This window comes from Phascolarctos cinereus, unplaced genomic scaffold (assembly GCF_003287225.1).
Source record: "Phascolarctos cinereus isolate Bilbo 61053 unplaced genomic scaffold, phaCin_HiC Scaffold_2;HRSCAF=192, whole genome shotgun sequence".
In the NCBI taxonomy this organism is placed as follows: domain Eukaryota; kingdom Metazoa; phylum Chordata; class Mammalia; order Diprotodontia; family Phascolarctidae; genus Phascolarctos; species Phascolarctos cinereus.
The window spans coordinates 206,936,911-206,956,784 of record NW_027555625.1 but is presented as its reverse complement, the minus strand read 5'-3'; the positions used below and the strand labels follow the sequence as shown (position 1 = coordinate 206,956,784).

General features: G+C 40.7%; 1 protein-coding gene across 2 annotated transcripts in view; it reads left to right on the top strand.

The window, feature by feature from the left end:
• PLCG2 (phospholipase C gamma 2) overlaps positions 1-19,874 on the top strand; it is a 163,016-nt gene that overhangs the window by 37,665 nt on the left and 105,477 nt on the right. For both annotated transcript variants that reach the window (XM_020992634.2, XM_078149768.1), the window contains one exon: positions 19,609-19,752. In XM_020992634.2, coding sequence (XP_020848293.1) covers positions 19,609-19,752 — 144 coding nt within the window. The remainder of the gene's footprint in view (positions 1-19,608; positions 19,753-19,874) is intronic.

Sequence of the window (19,874 nt, the reverse complement as noted above, 5' to 3'; positions counted from 1 at the left end):
AATTACAGAGCTCTCCTGATGATCAGTTTCATATTGAGCATAAAACAAGGTATTTACTACTGCCATGGAAGATGTCAGTCTCTTAGTACAGATGGAAGAGGGATTCCCCATAGATAGTAAGGGGCTCCAGATTCTCCTGTTTGTGGGTTACATTGTTATGATTTCATCAAACCCAATATATTAGAGCTTCTCATATGAGATCCATGACCGCTTAGGAGACTGACTTAAGAAGTCACACAGAAAAAAAAAAAAAGGATGAAGAATGCCTAATGTCCAGACCAGCATTTCTCAAAGTGTAGTCTGAGATCCCCTGGAGTTTCCTGAGACCCTTTTCTGCAAGATCAAAACTATTTTTATAATAATACTAAGATGCTGCCTATGGTAGGTGCTTAATAAATGCTTGTAGATTGCTTAATGATTTGAATAAAGGCATGTATATCATGCTTACTATATTTGCAGATGATAAGAAGCTTGGGAACAAGAGCTAACAAGTTGAGGGACAGATTTAGGACTTAAAAGAGATTTTGAGAGGCTAGGATGATAGGCTAATTAATTAAAAAGGTACAGAAACACACAGAAATATTTGTGTATATATCTGTACCTTCTTTATGTATATCAATATGTATATATGTATATTTATGTGTGTATATGTAGATCCCTCTATGTATGTATATACATACATATATACATACACATACATACATACATATGCACACACATATATGTATGTATTTGCATATGTATATCTGGCATGGACCTGTCATTTCAACATCATTCCCTTTACCCTCCCATGATAAAAATACCCCCTTCACCAGTGAACATTAGTATCTCCTCTGTAACTTATAGTTGTAAAGAGTTTTCTGGGGACACTGACAGGTTAAGTGATTTGTCCAAGGTTAGATCTTACTCCCCGGCCCTTTATCTACTACACCGGGCAGCTAGGTGGCACAGTGGATAGAGTTCTAGGCCAGGAGTCAGGAAGACCTGAGCTCAGATGTGATCTCAAATACTTCCTAGCTGTGTGACCCTGGGGAAATTACTTAACCTCTCTCTTTTTTTTCACCCTTCAGTTTTATCTGTAAAATGAGAATAATGATAGCACCTACCCCTCAGGGTTGTTGTGAGGATCAAGCGAGGAAATAATTGTAAAGCACCTTGCATAGCGTCTGGCACGTAGTAAGCACTGTATAAATGTTAGCTACTATTATTATATGGATGAAATTCATTCATTTCTTTTTAACTTCCTTTTTCTTTTATTATGAGCTTGATACACATCAATAAACAAGAACATTTACAGATATAAAAAGAGGATAGTATATGAAATAGTGAATTTCTATTATGTATTGCTTGCTTGTTCTCATTTTTAACATCTCTATTAAACTTAACAGACCCTGAACTCTGCCTTGCTTGTCTAAGGCCCCTTCTGAATTCCCTTCTCCTCTCTTCTATGGGTTTTAAAAAATGTTTCTTTGTTGTTCTTTTTGTTATTTTCCTCCTTTTGTCCCATGCTGGTGCAATTGAACGTGCAAATATATCATCTTTTACTAATGTTAAAAAAAAATTAACTGTGCAAGTATCAGAGGAGGAAGGGCTGGCTAGATTTTCATTCATGCGAAAAGGCCTGGAGATTGTAGCAAATTTCACTGTCACTGTTAATCAGCTACCTCAGTGGTAACTGCAAAGACTAATGTGATGTGAGGCTATGTTAACAGCAACCTAGTGTCCAGAATAGAAGGGGTGGCAGTCCTGATGTGTGCTGTTTCAATTTCCTTATCAGTAATATAACTTCACCAGATTACATTTGTAGAAGAAGGAATTAGTCACGAGAATGAATTTTATCTTCAAAATCCTATTTGGGAATGTGAAACAAATTATTGCCAACTTTGTGTGGTCACATACAGAGTAGTATGTGATCTCCATTTTACAGATGTGGAAACCAATGCCTAGAGAAGTTCAATGACTTTGCCCAGAGTCATACAATCAAGAAGTAACAGAGCCAGACTTAGATCCCTAGATGCCTGGATATGTCTTTTATTTGACCACATTGCCCCAGGGGAAGTCATTAGAGACCGTGAGATTTAACTTTCAGACCATGAAAGAACATCATTTGGTTTTCTTGTAGTGTTAGGTTTTGGGGTGCTTCCTTCCCTCCAGTAAACTGAGAGGCAGTATAGTATACTAGACACTAGGACCTAGGTTCATCTACTGCTTCTGATGAATGCTACTGTCTTTCTTTGTGTCCCCAGAGCTTAACATAGTGCCTGGTACATAGTAAGAGCTTAAAAAATGCTTATTGACTGCTTGACATCCTGTCTGTGTGACCCCGGACAAATAACTTAACTTCTCAGTGTCCTAAGCAACTCTCTTAAGTCTATCAGCTGAAGACCAGTTGCTAATCTACATTGGCAAGGGAGCTTTCTCACTGGGAGTTCCCTTAACCAAAGAACTCACCCCTTACCAAAAGTGGAATAATCTTATGTTAGTCAAACCTGCCTAAACGGACAGACCTAGTCCTTGGTGCCAATATGTTCCCTCCTTAACTCACATTTTTATGAGAAAGTAAAACAGTTTGACTGAGGAGCCATAGTGGGTGTGAGGGCCAGAAGAAGAGAATGGTACTTCAAAGCTTCCTGACCCACCCGCTCCTTCGTGGATTATGTTGGCAGCCCAGCAGCTCCTTCCATTCCTCTCTGTGGTCACTAAGCTGGGCTTTTGAGCCGCAGAGTTGAATTACCGTCCCCTCAGGAAGTTACTTGTGCTGCTTCTGGGCCTGAGCCAGTGTAGAGTAGACAGGTCACATGCTTCAAGCCAAGGTCAGTTGTTAGCAGACCACTGGAGTCCAGCCACCCCCAATAGAGATTTCTCCCTACTGTCACAGAGTGTGGAGGAGGGAGGGAATGACAAAGGTTTTTGCATAATTTCAAATGGGAAGTTAAAGGGCTTACTGTTTATCAAGAAACCTTTTTGGCATCTCCTTTTAAAACATATAGGCCAGGATTTGTTGAATTAAACTTGACTCCACTGTTTTGTATTGAGCTTGGGGACCTATTTTTGTTTTGTGCTTCCTTAGCTTTGCACCAAGAGGTCATAGGGGTCACAATATTTAGAACTGAAAAGGGAGATCATGTGGCTTAATTCTTTCATTTTACATTTGAGGAAAATGAGGCTCATGGAAGTTAAATGACTGATCCAAGACCACCCAAGTAGTAAGTGACAGATTCAGGATTTGAATCCAGCCCCCTTGGCTCAAAATTCAATGCTTTTAACTTTACATCATCCTGCTGAATGTTGACTAAGCAGATGCTTCTAGAATATATTTTCCTACTCAAGGATTGGCCTAAAGCACTAAAGAGGGGTTTGAATGGCCTCCTGTTTGAACTAGCTTAGCAGACTCTGTTTTTCTTGTCTTTTCTCCTTCGTTGGTGGGGCCTATTTTAGCCTTGCCCCCTGGGACTCTGTGGTGCCCTGGTCCAACTCCCTTTTTTGGTCTGGCATTCAGAGATTGGTTTCTGTGGTCAGGTGCTGAGATGAACACATGTGTCCTTTCTAACTGCTTCACTGAAGGCTTCCTCTCTTTAGTAGGAACAAAGAGCAGAGGAGCCACTAATTTACCAGGGCCAGATTTCCTGTTCTGGCCATTTCTGAAACAATACTGGGCTTTTTTAGGTTGGGGGGTGGAGAGGAGGCGGGTAGCAGAGTGTGTGTGTGTGTGTGTGTGTGTGTGTGTGTGTGTGTGTGTGCATGCCGCACACCCATGTGCATACGGTTAGGGGGTGAGGTATCTGTAGTTTTTCTGCCCTACTTTTCCCAGACCTGTCTAGATCTCTTAAGTATGGTTTTTATTATTGTATTAGAAGGTGAGACCACCTCCGTGTCTGTGAATGTGGTGAGGTAGAGGCCTTTGTGTGATAAGGGTGACTCAGGCTTGGTTATGCACCCCATCTCTTGATCCATAGTTTGGGTGACTCTGGAGGAATTATATGGAGGATCTTAGAAGAGCCTTTGGAAGTCATCTGGTCCAATCTATAAAGGAGCAAGAATCACCGCTGCAACATAGCCCATGTGGCCATCCAGACCTTTGCTCTAAGGCCTCTAAGGGAGGGGGAACACCCATTTTTCTTTGTAGACAGCCTTGATTGTTAGGAAGTTTTCCTTTACATCACATTTATTTCTTGGGGGGCAACTGGGGTAAAGTGACTTACTCAGGGTCACACAGCTAGTAAGTGTCTGAGGTCAAGTTTGAACTCAGGTCCTCCTGATTCCAGGGCCAATGCTCTATCCACTGCGCCACCTAACCGCCCCTCTTTACATCACATTTAAACCTGCCCGGCCACCCCCCCCACCCCAAACTTCCACCTTTCATCCCTTCTCCTAGTTTTTTTCCCTGGGACCAATCTAATCCTTTTTCATATGACACCTCTTCAAATAATTGAACACAGCTATCACACACTTCCCCTGCGTCTTTTTATAGTTCCATAGTGATGAAAACTTAAGGAGATTTCCAGCCAGGACCTCTACTCAGCTATTCCCCTCATTACCTACTTTCTCTCCCTCATCAGTCTGCACAGTAACTACCCCACCAAGAGGCAAGTGCATCTTCGAAGAGAGGTCAGGTTTGGGTCTAGGCTTAGGTCTAGGCCTAGGCCTCTGCCTTCACTTTGATGTGGTCAGATAAATAGGACCTTTTCTATTGCTTCTTTGGTCTGTACGCACTTAGCTTTCACCACAAAAGAGGCTGGCCCTCCATGAGGAGCTGAGAGTCCTTCCTGAAGTGTATCTCACTTCTCCCCCCTGACTCTACCTTGTAAGACTGCCTTAGCAGCACAGGGTTCAGGTCTTCCTCTTTCTCTTTGGAAGGTGGGAATTAGACACTATGGATCACTGTGATCGTTCTCTGAGCTCTCCTCTCCATCCACCTCTGGGCATTTGTAGAAGACACTCTCCGTTCTTGGAATACACTTCATAAAGCCTTCTCTCATCCTCCCAGTTGTTAGTACTCTCTCAATTCACCTTCTGTCATACTTATTTATCTTGTGTTGTACAGGGCAAGTAGTTAAGAAGAAAAAGATGAGACACAGAAGGAGTGATTACAGAGGTAGGAGAAGAACCAGGAGAATGAGGAGTCTCAGAAGCCAAAGGAAGAGAGTATTCTTTGGGGGAAGGGGGAAGGTAATCTACAGTGTCAAAAGTTGCTTTTGCCGAAGATGATGACTGAAAAAAAGCCATTGCATTTGGTAATTAGGAGGTTACACATGACCTTGGTGGGAGTGGAAGTCAGATTGCAAAGGGTTGAAGGTACTTAGGAAGTAGAGCCATCAGGTCTAGAAGACTTTTTCAAATTTAGTAGCAAGGGGGAGGAAAAAGATGATAGGCTAGAAGGATCAAAGAGGATCATAGGAGAATAAGTAGAGAGCTTCAGGAGACCTTAGAGGGGATGTAGTCGTACTCCTTCATTTTATAGATGAGGAAAATGAGGCCCAGAGAAGTCAAGTGAATTGCCCGAGGTCACAGAGATAATGTGTGAAAGAGGCAAGATTTGAATTCAGATCTTCCTGGTTCCAGGTCTTGTACTCTATCCACTAGCTGTCTCATGTGGCCAGTTTACCTGTGAAGTGGTGCAGATTCAGGTGAACACTGCCCTTTCTTACTGAGCAGAAAACAACTCTATCTTTCTTCCATATCAATTTAGCAACATTTATTTATCAGGTACCTGCTATTTCTAGGCACTGTGCTAGGGACCAGATAGAAAGAACGAACCATTCCCTGTTCTCACAGGACAGTCCTTTCATATACAGGGAAGCTATTTTTGCTGTTTCCCAGTAGGTCTTCACTTCTTTATTGTACATTTCCTCAGATCTCTCAGTCCTTCACTTCTACGGCTTTTCCCTCTCACCATGTTCGCTGCTCTCTTTTGGTCTCCATTCCAGTTTATGTGTGTCCTTAAAATGTGGTAGCCAGACCTCAGCTCAGTGTTCCAGATTTGGTCTCCCCAGAGCAGAATTATTTTGGATTTGGGCTAATTGAAGCCAGTGTGTGTTCTTTGAGCTCACAGCAGCCAAAGAGGAGAGAGAGGAACTTCAAGTGCGTTGGGTATCTGAGAAGAGTCTCTGCGTTTCTGGCGACAGTGACAATAGCAGGCCAGACAGTGTGTAGGCTGCTTTTAAAAACCCTTTCCTGTCAATTCTGGTTGATGACCCGCATGCAGGTGATGGAGAGTTGATGCCCTCGTGAGCTCTTCAAAAGAGAAGAGATCAGGAGAGGTTCTTTCTCTACCTGCAGTAGGATTGTACCTGAATTCCTCCATGGGAATCAGTAAATTCTGGCTTTTCTTGATGTACACCCCACTCTTCCCTCCTCCCCTGCTATTGGCTCTGCCATAGCCTGAACTCATTGGCCCCTCAGCCCTTACACCCTCATTTTATGTCTCCTGTTTTCGTTTGCCCTTGTGGATGTATTATTTTGTATCATGACTCTGCCACTGATTTGTTATGTGACCTGATATGAGATCTTTTTTTTTTTTAAAAGGCAGTTGGGGTTCAGTGACTTGCCCAGGGTCACACAGCTAGTAAGTGTTATGTGTCTGAGGCTGTATTTGGACTCAGGTTCTCCTGACTTCAGGGCCTGTGCTCTATCTACTGCACCACTGAGCTGCCCTGAGGCCCCCCCCTTTTTTGTGGGCCTCAGTTTCCTCATCTTTACAAATGAGAAGATTGGATTAGGTCAGGAGTTCAACATCTTAACCTGAGGCCAGTGAGCTTATTTTTAAAAATATTTTGGTAACTGTATTTCAACATAATTGATTTCTACCATAATTGCATGTATTTTATTTTATGCATTCAAAATCATTCTTTAGAAGGGGTCCACAGGCTTCACTAGACTGAAAAAAAGGACCTATGACACAAAAAAGGTGAAGTTTCTGTAAAACCTAAGGTCCTTCCAGCCCTGATGTTCTGTGTTTTCCTATTCTGGTTTGTTTATTTTCTATGTACCTTAAACTTCTCAAGAGCAGTGACCATTCTTTTGTGTCTATCCATTATCAGAGTTATTAATTTACTACTATAGCCTTGAGAGACTTTTAGGTAAGTTCTAAGTCAGTCAATCAGTCAGTCAGTCAGTCACTCTCTTATTCTTTCGCCCTGCAAGCACTGAGTATCTGCTGTGGGCGAGACTAGAATGTTTGTTGAAACAATCAGTACATTCTCTGTCATCCTGTTCCTCTGGTGGAAGTCAATTCCACAGAGGTTGTCAATGTCATGTCTGAAACCTCTGACATAGGCAATATCTGAAGAATTGATTCGTATTCTGGGCATCCCATTCTAGGAAGGGCATCAGGAAGGTAGAGAGCATCCAGTGGAAGAAAGGCCAGGATGGCAAGGAACCTTGAGATGATTCGTGGACCAGGTGAAGAAACTGAGGGTATTCAGAGAAGAGAAGAATTTGGGGGGATATGATAAGTATGTGTAAACATTGGAGGAGTTTTCATGTGGAAGATGGGTTAAGCTTTATCCTGCTTGACTCCAGAGGGCAGAACTAGGAGCCGTGGGTGGAAGTTATTGAGAGAAAAAGCTTTGGGCTCAGTAAGAAGGAACTTCCTAACAATTAGCGATATTCCAAAATGGAACAAGTTGCCTTGGGAGATAGCAAGGTCCCTGCTACTGGAGTTGTTCAAGCAGAGGCTAGGTAACTGTCTATTAAGATGCCTGTCTATAGGTGTTTCAGGGGTGGGTTGGGCTAGATGACCTCTGCTGTCCTGCCCAGCTCAGGGATTCCAAGATTCAATTCATCTTTCCATTGCCCTCTCATCCAGTGTGTCCACATAGTAAGACCAAGGCTGCAGATGTGTTAGCTTCCTTCTACAGAGAGGCTTTACCCACAAACAAGATCTCATGGGAACTCAACCCTTAAGTTAGAAAAAAGGGAATTCATTGTATAAAACAACATGGTTTATGCCCTCAAGCTGGCCAGCATCTTAGCCATCTTTCTCATTATGCTTCCTGTTATTATTGTTCCATGGGTGATTTTGCTTTAGCCTCTTGGAATCTCTTTGGAGCCTTGGGGTTGGGTTTGTGTAAATAAAGGGATTGGACCTCCAGCTACTGTTAAAGGAAGGAAATACCTCACCTTTGAACCCCCCTTAACAGGAACTATGGGAGGGCCTTTCTTGCCCACCCTGCCCATTTGCAAAACACTATTTGCACTGGGGAAATGAAGCATTGTCTCGCTAACCACAGTGAAGAACATTTGCAAAGGCAAATGAATGGCCTCTTCATTTGGGAACTGTTTTTCTCTGTTCTCCTGATGGTCCCTAGGTTTTACAGGGGTTCATTTATGCTTTTTTCAAATCAGAGAATGTAGAATGTCAGAGCTGTAAGGGACTTTAGAGGATCATCCCAATCCTTTTGTTTTTCAAAGGAGGAAACTGAGCCTCAGTTAGGGGAAAGTGACTTACTCAAGGTTACACTACTCATCTTTGGCAGAGCCAGGGATAGAACTCAAGTTGCCTGACTTTTAATTTATGGTATCGTACATATATACTTACGATATTGGAACTGTTTTCTGTACTTATGATTCACATATTTATTATTTTTTACAGCTCCTAAAGAGAACATGAAAATATATAAAACATAAAGAAAAATAAAATATTTGTCTATGTATCTATCTGCTTATCAATATCTTTTGCAAGAAGATGGGAAAACCTGCAAGCCCATCTGAGCCTTATTTTCAAGGAGGCAGTGTGGTGTAAGGATGAGTGATTCAGAGAAGTTACATCACAGGCCTGGGGCCAAGGTCTTAATAGTTCTTCTTCCACATGACAACCCTTCAAATAGTTGAACGTACCTATCGGGTTCCTCCAAATTCTTCTCTGAATGTCCCCAGTACTTGTCAGCTTTGTGACCTTGAACAAGTCACTTCTCCTTTCTGGGGCTTGGTTTCCTTATCTGTAAACTGAGGAAGTTGGCTCCAGTAATGTCTAGAGCTCGTTCTGAGCGAGTCTAAATCAGTTACCTGTCGTGGTGTTGGACCAGTTGATCTACCAGATTCCTTCCTCTTCTAAATTCTGTTAATTTGAGCTCTACATCCTAAATTCTTGTGAATTGGACATCGTTAGTCGTAGCTTTTCAATCACACTTACTAGAAATCCAGGGTCTCAGTTTTCTCTTTCATAAAATGGAGAGGTTGGACTAAGTGAATCCTGAAGTCTCATGCAGCTCTTGAGTTTCTGCACTCTCTGTGTGTTTGAAAGAGTGGGTTCTTGGTGGTGGGAGTTATTTTAAGACAATTGGTAGCAGAAAGGAAGCGTAAAGAAAGGGAGAGGTTAATTAAGATTGCATCTTGAAGACTATTTTCCAGTAGCAAAGGTAACTTGAATTGGTGGAAGGCTGAAGAATTTCTAACAGTCTTTTATTAAAAGCACAGTGGAATGGGATTTCCTAGTAGTTCCTTTTCAATGTTTTTTTTTTATTTTATTTTTTTGGCTAGGTAATGGAGTTAAGTGACTTGCCCAGGCCCAGTAATGAATGTCAAGTATCTAAGGCTAGATTTGAACTCAGGTCCTCCTGACTCCAGGGCCAGTGCTCTATCCACTATGCCACATACCTACCCCTGGTGTTTTATTCAGTGGTAAGTGGCAGTGCTGTTTATAAGAGAACTCTTCATGTTGAGATATCCCAGCATCATCTTTCTCTAGAAATGAGACTTGAGCATAGGGGAAACATTGCTTTAACTGAACTGATCTGGGTTTCTGGCTAACGAAAGCTGGCTGACTTCTCCTAAGCTTGGGGTCTGGTGGAGAAGGACCCAGTTAGGAATCTTTCTTTTGAATATCCGTGTTTATAGGATCATAGATTCACAAGGTTTAGAGCTGGAGGGTTTTATAGAGACCAGCTAGCCTAACCTCCTCATTTAACAGTTGAGGAAAAACACTTGCTCAAGACCATATAGATAGGAAGTAGCAGATCCCGGATTAGAGTGCAGATCTTCTAGCCGGGAGTTCTTTTGACAGGGTGCTTGGGTGCTTGTGTTTGGGTGCTTATGCTTGGACCCCAGTTTCTCCCTAACCTCAGAAACACTGTCTCTGACAATTTCTCCCCAGCCCAAGGACACTGTGCCTAGCAATTACTCATGAGGGGGCCCCCAGCAAGACCCTTATCTCTTTCCTTGGTGCAGTTACAAACAGCACCTGAAGGAATTATTAGTTTAAACTGGCTTTGCACTGGGTCATAAAGACATTCTTACCCACTGGACTATCTATCCTACCACCCTACCTCATTATCTACATCCTGGGCTCCTCTTTAACTGTATTCTAGACTTAAGACATATGTATACTCCCTACATCTATTTTGTCAAACAAGACATTGATTGGTGGCAGACTGAACAACTCTCAGTTGTCCCTGACCGCTAGTTAACTTAGTGATGTAGCAGGCCGAAAACCACACCTCTATGTGGCCCCCCTTATGGGCTTTTCCTAGTGAACTCTGGGTAAAATGCCTGCGCAGTAGGTACAAGAAGTGCATGTTCTTTTAAGAACTGACCACTCCTTAACCACTCCTTGATCCCACCCTGAATCACCTTGTTAGCATATTTAGCACATGTTTTATTGTATTTTATCCTATATAAACTTTAACTGTACCACTCTAAGGTTGCAGGATCCTTAAGAATCCTTGCCTGCTGAAAAGTGTAACAATAAACTTTTTGCCAACTTGACTTAAAGAATGCTTGAAACTGTGAATTCATTCCAGACCACTCCATCATGTACTTTGGTTTTTGAGGGGTCTCAACCTCTCAGACCGCAACACTTTTTCTTTTTTCTTTTCTTTTTTTAAAAATTGATTTTATTGGTATCTTTTTTTTTTCTTGGCTAGGCAGTGGGGTAAAGTGACTTGCCCAGGGTTACACAGCTGGTAAGTGTTATGTGTCTGAGGCCACATTTGAACTCAGGTCCTCCTGACTCCAGGGCCGGTGCTCTATCCACTGTGCCACCTAGCTGCCCCCAGGAGTTCTTGACATAGGGTCCATGAACTGGTTTTAAAACACATTTTGATAACTGTATTTCAATGTAATTTGGCAGCTACATTGCACAATGGATAGAGCTGGGCCTGAAGTCAGGAAGACCTGAGTTCAAATTCTGCCTCAGACACTAATGGTTGTGTCACTTTGGGCAAGTCATTTAACCTCTGTTTGCCTCAGTTTCTTCAGCTATAAAATGGAGATCATAATGCTACCTGTCTTTCACAATTGTGATGATAAAATGAGATAGTATTTGTAAAGAGCCTATTGCAGTGCCTGGTACATAGTAGGTTCTCTATAAATGCTAGCTATTAATAGTATTGTTTTTCTTTTGTCATCCTAAGTATTTTATTTTATGCGATTAAAAAGTATTCAGAAAAAGGCTCCATAGGCTTCACCAAACTATCTAAGTAGACCTCTAACATAAGAGGTTATGGACATCTGACCTTGACTTTAAATCTGGCTTTTTTTTTTTTTGGTGAGGCAATTGGGGTTAAGTGACTTGCACAGGGTCACACAGCCAGTAAGTGTCAGGTGTCTGGTCTCAGATTGGATTTGAATTCAGGTCCTCTTGACTGTAGGGCTGGTGTCCTATACACTGCGCCACCTGGCTGCCCCAAATGTGGTGTTCTTTTATCAAAATATTTCGGAATTCTCTTTGTCCCACAAGGTAATTGTTAAGTGGCATTCTCCTTAGCTTCATGGCTGTTGTTTCCCTGGAAAATGTTGTATGCATGCAGCTAGGGGGGTGGAGAGAACACTGGGCCTGGAGTCAAGACTGTTGCCTCAGAGACTCATTTCCCTGTAAAAAAAGGGATGATAACAGCCCCTACTTCACAAAGCTGTTGTAAAGATCAACTGTGATCACATGTATAGGTGAGATCTTGTATGCAAAGTGTTTTTTATTCTTTGAGAACATTAAAGTGCTATATAAATATGAGAGATGCTGATGTGATTAGTTGATATTTGTCATAAGAAAAACAAAATTTTGGGGTTCTTGTAGGTGCTAGTTGAACTGTTAATTCCCAAAAAACACTTGGAAAAATTATTTTTTTCAGTATCTTTCATTACTTACTCTATCTTTGATCCTTCAAAATGTTCAGGATCATAAACTCAGTCTAGTTTATGACCTGGATGGATAGAAGCTACTTCCTTAGTTTTTCAATGATTGGCTTATCATATGGGTACATATGGTCATTCCTATTTTTGTCCTGCCCAGAAATAGCAGGGATGTCCTCAGAGCCTGCTAAATGGAGGGAAGGCTTTAAGCGTACAATATCATCATTATTTACTGAGATGGTATTTACTGAAGCTGTGCTGTATCTCTGTTATTTATTAAGACCAGGGTTCATGGAATCATGAGGAAAAGGGTCAGATGCAATGGTCTTTTCCAAAAGGAGGTGCCAACCCTTTTTTTTTTTTTAGAGTTTTAAGAGCTACACTTAACTCTTTTTTTGAATAATATTTTATTTTTTCCAATTACATGTAAAAACAATTTTTAACATTCATTTAGAAAATTTGGAGTTCCAAATTCTCTCCCTCCCTCTCCTCCCCCTTCCCTGAGAGGGTAAGTAGGTTTTACCTTACTCTTAACTCTTAAAATCAATCAAAAGTGAAAAATTCTCTAGTGCTAGGCTACAGGACTCTGACCCTAGCCCTTCTCTATTCCATATTTTTATCAGTGAGTAGGGTAAAGGTATTGATGTCAGTCTTAGCAGATTTGCAGATGACATTAAGCTGGGACAGTTAACACATTGAGCAATAGAATTAGGATCACAGAAGTTCTTGTCAGATTGGAATGATGGTCTGAATCTACCCAGATTAAATTTAATGCATCAACTTGGGTTACAATCAACTACACAAGTACAGAATTGAGGAGCCATAGATAAAGTAGTTTATGTAAAAATAAAATAAGCCAGGAAGTTTTGGTGGACTGAAGGCTCAGTATTAGCTAATTGTATAACATGGCAGATGAAAATGTTAATGCTGGTTTGATGGGCATAGCTAGAAGAACATGGTGTTTAGGTAGCCCCACCAGACTCTGCCCTGGTAATATTCCATCTGAAGTACTATGTTTGATTCTGGGCACCATATTTTGGGAAGGGCTTGACAAGCAGCACATATTCAGAAGAGAATGACCAAGATGGTGAGGGGATTTGAAACAGTGCCAGATGACTATTGTTTGAGGAAAGAAGAAATGTCTATCTTGGAAAAGTGAAGACTTGGTGTATGTGTTGAGGGGATAAGGAAGGGAAGATGGCACTATTGCTACCTGAAGGTACTTGAAGGATTGTCTTGAAAGAAGGATTAGGTTTCTGCTTGGTCCCAGAGGGCAAAGTTAGGAATAATGAATGGAGGTTGCAAAAAGGCAGGTTTTGACTTAGTATAAAGAAAAACTTCCCAATAATTAGAGCTGTCAGATTGGATTTGAATGGATTGAATGGATTGCTTTGGGAGGTATTAAGTTCCTTCTGATTGGAAAACAGATACAGTGAGCATTTATGAAGCACCTACTGTGTGTAGACTAATACTATGTAATGAATATTTATCAAGCATCTGTTGTGTGTAGGATAATGGAGAAAATAACCAAGTTTAGAAAAGGCATGGTTCTTGCTGTCAAGGACTCAACCTTCTAGTAAGTGGAGAAGATATATATGGATAATTATGCTACACAGTATTATAATAGAGAGGTACAAAGTGTTATGAGAGGTCTGAAGAAGGCTAGAGTCTTTTGAAAATTCCCTTTTATTATTATGAATTTGACAAAAACCAACAAACAGGAACATTTTCATATTAAAAAGAGTATGAAAAGAAGACTGTCAATGAAATGATGACTTCAGTACATGAAGTTTGCTTTTTAAAAAGTCTATTTCATATTTGCCAGGGTAATTCCAACACTATCCTGTTTGTGTCCCCTTCTGACCTTCCTTCTGCCCTCTTCTGTGTGTTTTTTAAATGATTCATTGATGAGCTTTCCCCCCATTCCTATTGCTTTTAATGTCACTATCAGTACCCTATCCAAAAAAAGAAAAAGCCAGGGGATCTTCGAAGAGAGACTGGGATGACCATTTTTAAGGGATGTTATAGGAGGAATTTATCCTTCAAGTGTGAATTGGACTAGATGCTCTCTGAGGTCCCTTCCAACACTGATGCTTTGTTTCCATACCTTCTTGATCAAGAAAATGAGCAAGAGTTAAATGAGGTTGGAATGATTCATGCCTTTTCCCTTCTGAATCCTTCTATTGTGCTTCTGTAGTGGTGAAATAGACATTTAATTTCCTTGGGAAATTTTTGCATGGTGCTCTTGGGTATGAGCTGGCTAAAATGAGCTGGGTGTAGTGGACAGGATGTTGGAGGCTGTGCCAGCTTGAAGAAAAGACACAAAGTAAAACGTGGGAGGAGAGAGGAAATGGGAGTCGAAAGAGTAGAGTCATGGGAACGTACAAGTGAAGAGGCGGTAAGGAGGAGGAAATGAAAGCAGAGATGTAGGTGGGGGCTAATGGGCACAGTCTTCTGCATGAATTTGGAATTGGGAGATGTGACTAAAGAGGTTTTTGTTAAGAAAGGAAGTTGGAAGCAAGAGTGTATGGAAGTTGAGCTTGGCTCCTAAACAGACCCGGAGAGCATTGGTATAGCGTGGCAGCTGGCATTATTTAAAACAAAAACAAACAAACAAAAAAAGGTGACATTATCCTAGGAAAGACTAGGGACATTACAGAAGCAGTAATATTTTCTGCAGCTGAGCTACCTTACTTTTAAAAACAGGAAATATGCTTCTGTTAAAGCACAGTCCATGTCAAGAGTTTAAAATGTTAATTTCAAGCTCCATCATCCTTAAAAGCCTTAAAAATCCTCCGCCATGAGTCCTACCATCTTTGCTATCCCCTGATGTCTGAGAGGAGCATTGTAGCTGCTTCCAGGATCCCGAAGGCAGAAGGTTCTTTGGATGATATCAGCGCTCAATCCCGGGGACCTGAAGCTGCTTGAATTCTCATGGCTCTGTTTGACGCATTCTCATTAGTGCAGGGATTCTTAACTTGAGGTCCATGAACTTGCTTTTCAATATTCAGATAACTGTATTTTAATATAATTTATTTCTACTATAATACTTTATATTTAGTTTATGCATTTAAAAAAGCAATATTCTGAGAAGGGACCCATAGGTTTCACTAGACTGCCAAAGAGGTCTATCAAACACACACACACACACACACACACACACAATAGAAACTCCTGTATTAGTGAGAGAGACAGTGAAGTGTGAAATTTAAATTCTAGACCCCTAAGTAACATTTTCTGAAAGGGTCTCCTTTGTTAATTGTAAAAAATTTTTAAAAATTTCCCAGGGGAGGAGTACCTTTTCCCCCCTAATGTGTTTACCTCTATTAGTGTGCCAGAGGACACAGTTAGTTCAAAGCAAAGGCTTTTGATAGAATAGCAAAGCAAGAAAAATAATACTAAATATTTCCTGCATGAACCTGGGTCAGATTCTCCCACAAATACACACACATACATAATCCTTAGGAAGAGCAGACACATATAAGAAACATACAGAGTATATGTATGACCAGGACATATGTGTAGAGGGCACATGGTTGAAGAGCTTTCTGTTTCCAACTTTTTTTAAACAGCTTTCCTGAAATGCAGACAATGATGGACAAAGATAGAGTGCTGGGCCTGGGGTGAGGAGACACCTACTAGCTGTTTGTGCCTGAACAAGTCACTGAACCTCTGATTGCCTCAGTTTCCTCATCTGCAAAATGAGGATAATAGTAGCACCTATCTTCCAGGGTTGTTGTGAGGATAAAATGAGAGAATATTTGTAAAGCACTTAGCGTAGTGCTGGCACATAGCAGGTGCTTTTTCCTGTCTCTTCCCCTTTCATTATTTCTTCCCTGGATATGGTCTCCACAATTTTCTTATTCTGCCTTAGAATTTACTAATGTAATTACGGTAGTCCCTTACTCATGTAAGGGACTGTTTCATTCTTTGTACTTGTGTTATATCTCCTTGGTATATAGTAGCTAGAACTCCAGTTAGGTAGTCTAGCTGTAGACAAAGCTGGCTAGTAGTTCAGTTTGACTAGAAAGTACAGTTCATATAAGAAAATAATGTACAATAACGTTGGAAAGGTAGGTGGGAGCCAGATTTTTGGAGGGCTTTAAAGGCCGGAGTAAAGAGTTTTTATTTTATTTTTGAGCAGGGGAGCAACATGATAATATCCATGTCTTAGGGAAGGTTATTTTGGCAGGTGTGTGAAAGATAGATTGGAGAGAGGAGAGACTGGAAGCAGAGAGACTAATTATTATTCTTATTAATGCAATCCAGGCAGGAAGTGAATTAGTATGGTGACCATATTGAGAAAGGAAAGACGCTCAAGAGATGTTGTGGAGGAAGAATTGAAAGGGGTAGACAACTGATTGGGTATTGAAGGTGAGGGAGAAGGAAGAGTCAAGTATGACTGCAAGGTGGCAAATTTGCGTGGCTGGGAGGTTGGTGATACCTTCAACAGAAGCAGGGAAGCTTAGAGCAAGAGGCAGATTTTGGAGAGAGGACGATGAGCTCGTTTTAGAGTTTGAGACCCCTAAGGGACATCCTGGAGCAGTCGACTGCTTGACTGAAGTTCAAGAGAGAGATGAGGAGCCATGTATACAGATTTGGGAACCGTTTATGTTGAGATGACAATTGAACTTATGGGAACAGATGAGCCCTTTGTGAAAATGTTTGTAGGGAGAAAAGAGAAGATGGTCCAGGACAAAGCCCTGGGCAACACTCACATTAAGAAGGCAGGGACTGAAGAGAGAGCTAGAGAAAGAGGCTAAAGAGCGCTCAGATGGGTAGAGAGAGAACCCAGAGAAAACAGCAGCATGGACGCCAAGGAGGAAGACATTGCCCAGAAGGAGTGCAGTCAACAGTAGCAAAAGCTGTGTGTATGGCACATAATAATAATATCTAGCAGTCATGTTACCCTTTAAGGTTTATAAAATGCTTTACAAATATTATCTCATTTGATCCTATGAACAACTGCAGGAAGTAGGCTATTTTATAGTTGAAGAATCTGAGGCAGATAATAGTAGTGAAGTGACTTGCTCATGGTCATAGGCCTAGTAAGTATCTGAGGCTGGATTTGAACGCTGGTCTTCCTGACTCTAGGTCCATCATCCTATCCATTGTGAGGAAGAATGGCACAGTGGATAGTGACCCAACCTCAGAATCAGGCAGGTCTGATTGTGTGACCCAGAGCAAGTCACTCTATCTGTCATTGCCCTTGACAAATCTCAGTAAATCAGTCAGTTGCAGAGCAGATACTCATCTCCACTAGGAGAGAGAGTTTCCATGTTGGGAGTTTCCTATTCCAATGAAATCACAGGTCCAGTTTTTTAAAAAAAAAAGACATGTGCTACTGACCTCAAAGATACAAAATATAGCATTAAATCCAAAATGGAACTATAGGATATGAAGTATATATATAAAATATTGATTTTAGAAGAGGGGTGTTATATAATAAAATTTAACAGAAGGCTAAAAAAGGAGTTTATTTATGTTCCCTTATGATCTTTTTTCCTACGCATTCATGAAGTTTTGCTACGTGAAATTGTAGCTAATGTATGTTATTCTAATTCTACTGTGCTGATTTTGCATGCCATTTTGCTGAATTTTCCATGTTTTTTGTATTCTTACTATTTATCCTTATTTATTGTATGATGATATTTCCATTATTGTTATACTGAAATTTTTTTCAGACAATCTCCAGTTGTTAGGTGTCACCATTAAGTTTCATGCCATTTGTTTCAGTCTGTAGCTCTAGCCTAGCAAGGTCTTTTCTTTTTTTTTTTTTTTTGATCCTCTAGCGTTAGCCATCCCCAGCTTTGCATCATCTGCAAATCTGATAAGCATGCCTTTTATGGCATCATCTAAGTCATTGCTAAAAATGTTGCCTACGGCACAGTACCAAAAGCCTATCCATGGAGCATCCTGCTAAGGCTTTCTTCCAGTTTATTGAATCATTAATAGAATAACCACTACTACTGTATGATGTCTCCATGTCGACTTTGGTTTCTGCTTTTGAAACTTATCATCTAGCACTATCATCTTTATGAAATCTTTCTTGATCTCCCCAACTACTAGTTCTTCCCAAACTACCTGGTATTTAACTCCTTATGTATATTTATGTTAAGTCATTTAAAGTTATGCTGTGTATGTTCTGTGTGTGTGTGTGTATATATATATACATATATATATATATATATATATATGTATATATATATATATTTATTTTCTATAGCATGTATATTCTGTATATTTGAATATAGATTTATTGTCTTCCCCATCAGAATGTAAGCTCTTCAGGAGTAGGAATTATTTCATTTTTTGTACTTGTATCCCCAGGACAGTGCCCAGCACAGGATAGGTGCTTAATGGATGCTTGTTGATTGATTGATTAATTTATTATCTAATTCTTCCTTCTGGCCGTTGATATATAGAATATTCCTACTCCACAAAATTGTTTCTGTCACTTTCGCCCCTGATTTTCATGCTCACTTTTCAGACTGATGAATTTTCTTGGTAGACAGTGCTACTTCACTGCCCCTTTTATATTATCTCAGCTTTAGAGGAGGGATTAAAGATTAGAGATCATAGAGATCACCTAATCTAATGCCTTCGTTTTACAGATGAAACAGCTGAGGCCCACCAAAGGGAAGTTATTTGCTCATTATCACAGGTAGTAAATGAGTAGAGCTAGGAATTTGAAACAGATCGCCTGACTTCAAACACTCTTTTCCATGACATGAGGCCATATTCCTCTCCTATTTTCACATTCCAATCATAAATCACATCTCACCAAATCTCAGTGCTACCTAGGAAATAGAATTTACCTTTTTGACCTCTCTGAGCCTCAGTTTCCTCATTTTGTAAAATAGTAATGTGGAATAATATTAACTGCTTGGCCTGATAGGGTTGTACTTTGCAAATCCCAAAATGCCAGATAGATGTGAATTATTTGTCGTTCAGTTGTTTAGTCGTGTCCAGTTCTTTGTGACCCCATGGACTGTAGCACACCCGTACCATCCTCAGAGTTTTCTTGGCAGAGATACTGGACTGCTTTGCTGTTTCTTTCTTCAGTGGATCAAGACAAACAGAGATTAAGTGACTTGCCCAGGGTCACACAACTAGTAAGTCTGAGGCCAGATTTGATCTCAAGTTTCCCTCAAGCCCAGCACTCTGTCAGTTGCTGCCTCACGATTATATAAAAGTGGCCAATGTCCTTTTTTTTTTGAATGATAATAATGATGATAGCATTTTCATAGCACTTTAAGGTTTGTGAAGTGCATTACATATACTGTTTTATTTGATTCTCACAGTAATATTATCTGTTCCCATTTTATATACAAGGAAACTGAGGGTGAGAGGTTAAGAGACTTGCCCAGGACCATATAGCTAATATGTGTCTGAGGCAGGATTTGAAACCAGGTCTTCCGGACTCCAAGCCCAGCACTCTATCCACCGTACCACCTAGCTGTGCCTGTGATGTTATAGTTGTGGGTTTTTTGGTTTTTTTTTGACATTTACTTTTACTGAATTTTGTTGTTTCTCTTTTAGTGGACTTAATGGAGATAAAGGAAATCCGCCCAGGGAAGAACTCAAAGGACTTTGAACGTGGGAAAGCCAGTCGTCAGAAAGAAGATTGCTGCTTTACCATATTTTATGGCACCCAGTTTGTCCTCAACACCCTGAGTTTAGCAGGTACATTGACTTTTTTCCCTGTAGCCTTGTCTGCCCTGGCCTCACCTTTCATATTTTCTTGTGCTAACCTTCCATGGGGTGGGGGTGGGGGGAACGTTCTCTAGACAAGTGGATTAGGAAGG